General features: G+C 49.6%; 1 protein-coding gene across 3 annotated transcripts in view; it reads right to left on the reverse strand.

The window, feature by feature from the left end:
• epc2 (enhancer of polycomb homolog 2 (Drosophila)) overlaps positions 1-7,809 on the reverse strand; it is a 25,381-nt gene that overhangs the window by 15,411 nt on the left and 2,161 nt on the right. For 2 of the 3 annotated variants that reach the window (XM_046054761.1, XM_046054760.1), the window contains exons 2-4: positions 6,198-6,357; positions 5,463-5,617; positions 1,704-1,910 (exon numbers count right to left, since the gene is read on the reverse strand). In XM_046054761.1, the coding sequence (XP_045910717.1) occupies positions 1,704-1,910; positions 5,463-5,617; positions 6,198-6,357 (522 nt within the window). The remainder of the gene's footprint in view (positions 1-1,703; positions 1,911-5,462; positions 5,618-6,197; positions 6,358-7,809) is intronic. The other variant, XM_046054762.1, reaches the window with a different exon arrangement.

The raw sequence follows: 7,809 nt of genomic DNA on the forward strand, positions 1-7,809 counted from the left end.
GATTAATCCGTCCCTATTGATTAATGAGTCCCTATTGATTAATCCGTCCCTATTGATTAATGAGTCCCTATTGATTAATGAGTCCCTATTGATTAATCGTTCCCTATTGATTAATGAGTCCCTATTGATTAATGAGTTCCTATTGATTAATCGTTCCCTATTGATTAATCCGTCCCTATTGATTAATGAGTCCCTATTGATTAATGAGTCCCTATTGATTAATCCGTCCCTATTGATTAATGAGTCCCTATTGATTAATGAGTCCCTATTGATTAATGAGTCCCTATTGATTAATGAGTCCCTATTGATTAATCGTTCCCTATTGATTAATCCGTCCCTATTGATTAATGAGTCCCTATTGATTAATGAGTCCCTATTGATTAATCTGTCCCTATTGATTAATGAGTCCCTATTGATTAATGAGTCCCTATTGATTAATCCGTCCCTATTGATTAATCCGTCCCTATTGATTAATCCGTCCCTATTGATTAATGAGTCCCTATTGATTAATGAGTCCCTATTGATTAATCCGTCCCTATTGATTAATGAGTCCCTATTGATTAATTGGTCACTGCTGATTAATGAGTCACTATGGATTAATCACTAAGTGTTGAAAAAAAAACGTCCCAGTTGATAAATGATATATCGTCCGATATGAGCTAATTGCATTTAATCGGCATCGGCCGTTTATAACGGCAGATATTAAAACAGAAACAGAGTGAGATCCTTCACTCGTGTCATGGGTGTTGCATAGTTTGCCCACCAGAGGGCGACCAGCTGCAGCTCCCCTGTTAACAACACTGCTGAACCACAAAAGCCACAGAAGAAAACAATCAGCTGGCCGGAGCTCACTGCAGCAGTAGAAACAGGCAGAGGGCTGTGTGAGCAGTGAGTCGGTCTTTTGTCTAACCCTCCCGTTGTTCTCTGCCCTCCCCGGCTTCCTAGCAGCTCACAGCAGGTTAATGTCACGGTAGTTGGGTGTTGGCGTGTCTGAAATGATTAAACCAGAGCGGACATGTAAATAAACGTGAGCTGAACAAGAATCTAACACGGCTTCCTGTAGCGCAGGCTCTTTGTGTGACGTTGTAGATCCGTAACGGCTCTGGTTGGAGTTACAACGTTAAAGTAAAGAAAGCTGCAGGTCCTCGCTGTAGACGGTCAATCAGCAGCAGCTCACTGTACCGATGGAGGTTAAATGGTTTCTCGTGGCTTTGGTCAGAAGAGTGCTGGTGAAGAGATGAGCTGGATGTGAATGTGCTACAGTGGAATTATGGCAGATTATGTGTAAAGTGAAAAAGTCGCACCTTCCAGCAGCAAATATTTATTGATGTGTAATTATGTTCACTTTTTGAGACTGTATCTATTTTATTGACATAATCCATTCAGGAACAGGTTTTATTGTCCACACCAGCTTTCAGTATCGGCCTGTTCTAAGTGTAGTTTATAGTAAAGGGTCTACTGTCCAAATCATTCTCTAAATCTAAACATCGGCTCTTTTTCACTTTGATATCGGCCCCAAAAACCCGAATCGGTCGGGCTCTAAAAAACCGTCCCTGTTGATAAATAAATCAGTAACTAACTGTAAATCAGGAAGTATTGATAAATGATCAGTGCCAGCCGAACATCTGAAGAGCTGCCGGTGTTCCATCATCTTATAGACACACATTTGTCTCTGAACCAGGACCTCAGGGGGACAGACTGACCTTCCTGGTCTGCATCTTCTCCGTCCTCCGCCTGAAGGCCACGTAGGCGTCGCTGTTGGTGGATCCGTCTCTCTTCTCCTGTTTGATGTGAGGGATCAGAGACGGCCCCCCGCAGTTCTTCCTCTTCCTCACCCAGTAATCGTAGACCGCCTTCAGCAGGTAGTCGTCCTCGTTCAGCAGCAGCTTCGCCTCCGACAGGGACACCAGCTGAGGACAGAGACAGAGACACCAGCTGAGGACAAAGACCAGCAGAGGACAGAGAGAAAGAGACACCAGCTGAGCACAGAGACAGAGACACCAGTTGAGGACAAAGACCAGCAGAGGACAGAGAGAACGAGACACCAGCTGAGGACAGAGACAGAGACCAGCAGAGGACAGAGAGAACGAGACACCAGCTGAGGACAGAGACAGAGACCAGCAGAGGACAGAGAGAACGAGACACCAGCTGAGGACAGAGACAGAGACACCAGTTGAGGACAAAGACCAGCAGAGGACAGAGAGAAAGAGACACCAGCTGAAGACAGAGACAGAGACCAGCAGAGGACAGAGAGACAGAGACCGGCCGAGGACAGAGACCAGCTGAGGACAGAGACAGAGACACCAGCTGAGGACAGAGGCAGAGACACCAGCTGAGGACAGAGACAGAGACACCAGCTGAGGACAAAGACCAGCAGAGGACAGAGAGAAAGAGAAACCAGCTGAGGAAAGAGACAGAGACCAGCAGAGGACAGAGACCGGCCGAGGACAGAGACCAGCTGAGGACAGAGACACCAGCTGAGGACAAAGACCAGCAGAGGACAGAGAGAAAGAGACACCAGCTGAGGACAGAGACCAGCAGAGGACAGAGAGACAGAGACCGGCCGAGGACAGAGACCAGCTGAGGACAGAGACAGAGACACCAGCTGAGGACAGAGGCAGAGACACCAGCTGAGGACAGAGACACCAGCTGAGGACAAAGACCAGCTGAGGACAGAGAGAAAGAGACACCAGCTGAGGACAGAGACAAAGACCAGCAGAGGACAGAGAGAAAGAGACACCAGCTAAGGACAGAGACACCAGCTGAGGACAGAGACACCAGCTGAGGACAAAGACCAGCAGAGGACAGAGAGAAAGAGACACCATCTGAGGACAGAGACAGAGACACCATCTGAGGACAGAGACAGAGACACCAGCTGAGGACAGAGACAGAGACCAGCAGAGGACAGAGAGACAGAGACCGGCCGAGGACAGAGACCAGCTGAGGACAGAGACAGAGACACCAGCTGAGGACAGAGGCAGAGACCAGCAGAGGACAGAGAGACAGAGACCGGCCGAGGACAGAGAGACAGAGACACCAGCAGAGGACAGAGAGACAGAGACCGGCCGAGAACAGAGACAGAGACACCAGCAGAGGACAGAGAGACAGAGACCGGCCGAGGACAGAGACCAGCTGAGGACAGAGAGAAAGAGACCGGCCGAGGACAGAGACAGAGACACCAGCTGAGGACAGAGGCAGAGACCAGCAGAGGACAGAGAGACAGAGACACCAGCAGAGGACAGAGACAGAGACCGGCTGAGGACAGAGACACCAGCAGAGGAAAGAGAGACAGAGACCGGCCGAGGACAGAGAGAAAGAGACACCAGCAGAGGACAGAGACACCAGCTGAGGACAAAGACCAGCAGAGGACAGAGAGAAAGAGACACCAGCTGAGGACAGAGACACCAGCTGAGGAAAAAGACCAGCAGAGGACAGAGAGAAAGAGACACCAGCTGAGGACAGAGACAGAGACCAGCAGAGGACAGAGAGACAGAGACCGGCCGAGGACAGAGACCAGCTGAGGACAGAGACACCAGCTGAGGACAGAGGCAGAGACCAGCAGAGGACAGAGACAGAGACCAGCTGAGGACAGAGGACAGAGACCGGCAGAGGACAGAGAGACAGAGACCGGCAGAGGACAGAGACCAGCTGAGGACAGAGACACAGAGACCAGCAGGACAGAGACCAGCTGAGGACAGAGAGACAGAGACCGGCTGAGGACAGAGAGACAGAGACCGGCAGAGGACAGAGACCAGCTGAGGACAGAGACACAGAGACCAGCGGAGGACAGAGACACAGAGACCGGCTGAGGACAGAGAGACAGAGACCGGCTGAGGACAGAGAGACAGAGACCAGGAGACGGCTGAGGACAGAAAGACAGAGACCAGCGGAGGACAAAGACACAGAGACCAGCTGATGACAGAGACTACATGGTCTACCTGATGTGTGCTCCTTGTTACCTGGTCTACCTGTTCTCAGTGTTACCTGGTCTACCCGTGCTCAGTGTTACCTGGTCTACCCGTGCTCAGTGTTACCTGGTCTACCCGTGTTCAGTGTTACCTGGTCTACCCGTGCTCAGTGTTACCTGGTCTACCCGTGCTCAGTGTTACCTGGTCTACCCGTGCTCAGTGTTACCTGGTCTACCCGTGTTCAGTGTTACCTGGTCTACCCGTGCTCAGTGTTACCTGGTCTACCTGTGCTCAGTGTTACCTGATCTACCTGTTCTCAGTGTTACCTGGTCTACCCGTGTTCAGTGTTACAGAGACCGGCTGAGGACAGAGAGACAGAGACACCAGCTGAGGACAAAGACCAGCAGAGGACAGAGAGAACGAGACACCAGCAAAGGACAGAGACAGAGACACCAGCTGAGGACCGAGACACCAGCTGAGGACAAAGACCAGCAGAGGACAGAGAGAAAGAGACACCAGCTGAGGACAGAGACAGAGACACCAGCTGAGGACAGAGACAGAGACCAGCAGAGGACAGAGAGACAGAGACCGGCCGAGGACAGAGACCAGCTGAGGACAGAGACAGAGACACCAGCTGAGGACAGAGGCAGAGACCAGCAGAGGACAGAGAGACAGAGACCGGCTGAGGACAGAGAGACAGAGACACCAGCAGAGGACAGAGAGACAGAGACTGGCCGAGGACAGAGACAGAGACACCAGCAGAGGACAGAGAGACAGAGACCGGCAGAGGACAGAGACCAGCTGAGGACAGAGACACAGAGACCAGCGGAGGACAGAGACACAGAGACCGGCTGAGGACAGAGAGACAGAGACCAGGAGACGGCTGAGGACAGAAAGACAGAGACCAGCGGAGGACAGAGACACAGAGACCGGCTGAGGACAGAGAGACAGAGACGGCTGAGGACAGAAAGACAGAGACCAGCGGAGGACAGAGACACAGAGACCGGCTGAGGACAGAGAGACAGCGACCAGCAGAGGACAAAGACACAGAGACCAGCTGATGACAGAGACTACATGGTCTACCTGATGTGTGCTCCTTGTTACCTGGTCTACCCGTGCTCAGTGTTACCTGGTCTACCCGTTCTCAGTGTTACCTGGTCTACCCGTGTTCAGTGTTACCTGATCTACCCGTGTTCAGTGTTACCTGGTCTACCCGTGCTCAGTGTTACCTGGTCTACCCGTGCTCAGTGTTACCTGGTCTACCCGTGCTCAGTGTTACCTGGTCTACCCGTGTTCAGTGTTACCTGGTCTACCCGTGCTCAGTGTTACCTGGTCTACCTGTGCTCAGTGTTACCTGATCTACCTGTTCTCAGTGTTACCTGGTCTACCCGTGCTCAGTGTTACCTGGTCTACCCGTTCTCAGTGTTACCTGGTCTACTTGTTCTCAGTGTTACCTGGTCTACCCGTTCTCAGTGTTACCTGGTCTACTTGTTCTCAGTGTTACCTGGTCTACCTGTGGTCAGTGTTACCTGGTCTACCTGTGGTCAGTGTTACCTGGTCTACCTGGTTCGTGCTGGCCTTCTCCAGTCGGTCCACCATGGTCTCAAACTGCAGTGGTTTGATCTCCATCTTCCTGTTCAGTCTGTTGAGCAGCGTCTCGTCCTCTGAGTCCATGTCGTAGTCTGGCTGCTCCAGGTCCAGACCCATAGCTACAGGACCAGGAAGAGAACATGCTGAACAGACTGCTGATTCTGGTCCAGACTAGGGCTGAATGATTAATTGCATTTGCGATATTATCGCAATGTAATAAAACGAGATTTCCTAATCGCAGAGGCTGCGATTACTCTCTGGTCACATGACACCCAAGACGAAGTTGCTACGCTGTACCTTGCCTTCTTGTTGTATAACACACTGTGGTGAGTTAGTTTTTCTTGTGGTCTGTAGGCCGACCTGATTATATCATTTTATTTAATGCCACGACTTGACTCAAATGATCTCATATTATTATAATTTATTTATTTTAGATATTTCTTCTCCACCATTGCTCATAATAATAGTTCTACCTAATTCATCATTACACTAGAAAGAACACTGGGTGTTCTATCTATCTAATATTGTGTTGGTCAGACAAAACACCGATTTACTGCTTGTCCAGACGGTAAAGAGCTTATAAATTAATCGCATATTCAATCGCAATATTGGTTAAAAAAATCACAATTAGATTATTTTCCAAAATCGTTCAGCCCTAGTCCAGACCCTCATTAGTGAACCGAGACCCGGATTACTCACGCTGTATGTGGATCAGCTGTTTGGGGACTCGGACCTCTCCCTTGTACAGACGGTCGTAGTAGGTGGTGTTAGTCTCGGCTTCAGGGACGGGGATCACCATGGTCTCCTTCTTTTCCCTGAACACCTGCTGGGCCGAGATCGCCCTCTGCAGGTGGTGCTCCTGAAACACAACCAGAGACACAACCAGAACCTGTCAGACCCGTACCCCGACCAGAACCTGTCAGACCCGTACCCTGACCGTAACCTGTCAGACCCGTACCCTGACCAGAACCTGCCAGACTCCTACCCCAACCAGAACCTGTCAGACCCGTACCCCGACCAGAACCTGCCAGACTCCTACCCTGACCGGAGCTTGCCAGACTCCTACCCCGACCGTAACCTGTCAGACCTGTACCCTGACCAGAACCTCCCAGACTCCTACCCTGACTGGAGCCTTCAAATATTCGTTTGCTGGGTAGGTATTAGCTTTTTAACAGCTAACGCAGCAGCTAACATGGCAGCTAACGTAGCAGCTAACGTAGCAGCTATCAGGGGTGCGTAAACCTTTTTATTTCAGCTGATGGTACTCCTCTAACCTGTGGGGGGCCTCAGTGGTCAATTCTAGGGCCAGTTTGATTTTGCTCCCCTCAGGGCAGATAATCCTGTGTGCTAATCACTGCTCCGCCGATGATACACAGAATCGACTGTTAAACACATCAGACAGTCACCTGACCCGTCAGCTGTTGTCTCTGCGTCAGGTGGAAACGGTTGCTCACGCTCTCTACTCTTCATCCCGCCTTAACGTCTGTAACTCTCTCTACTCTTCATCCCACCTTAACGTCTGTAACTCTCTCTACTCTTCATCCCGCCTTAACGTCTGTAACTCTCTCTACTCTTCATCCCGCCTTAACGTCTGTAACTCTCTCTACTCTTCATCCCACCTTAACGTCTGTAACTCTCTCTACTCTTCATCTCTTCTTCTAACCTCTCGTCTGTTTTTCATCCAGCTGTTCTAACACTTCTTCTAACCTCTCGTCTGTTTTTCATCCTGCTGTTCTAACACTTCTTCTAACCTCTGTCTCTTTTTCATCCTGCTGTTCTAACACTTCTTCTAACCTCTGTCTGTTTTTCATCCAGCTCTGTTCTAACACTTCTTCTAACCTCTGTCTGTTTTTCATCCAGCTCTGTTCTAACACTTCTTCTAACCTCTGTCTGTTTTTCATCCTGCTCTGTTCTAACACTTCTTCTAACCTCTCGTCTGTTTTTCATCCAGCTCTGTTCTAACACTTCTTCTAACCTCTCGTCTGTTTTTCATCCTGCTCTGTTCTAACACTTCTTCTAACCTCTGTCTGTTTTTCATCCAGCTCTGTTCTAACACTTCTTCTAACCTCTCTGTCTGTTTTTCATTCAGCTCTGTTCTAACACTTCTTCTAACCTCTGTCTGTTTTTCATCCAGCTCTGTTCTAACACTTCTTCTAACCTCTGTCTGTTTTTCATTCAGCTCTGTTCTAACACTTCTTCTAACCTCTGTCTGTTTTTCATCCAGCTCTGTTCTAACACTTCTTCTAACCTCTGTCTGTTTTTCATCCAGCTCTGTTCTAACACTTCTTCTAACCTCTGTCTGTTTTTCATC

This window comes from Micropterus dolomieu, linkage group LG07 (assembly GCF_021292245.1).
Source record: "Micropterus dolomieu isolate WLL.071019.BEF.003 ecotype Adirondacks linkage group LG07, ASM2129224v1, whole genome shotgun sequence".
NCBI classification, from domain to species: Eukaryota; Metazoa; Chordata; class Actinopteri; order Centrarchiformes; family Centrarchidae; genus Micropterus; species Micropterus dolomieu.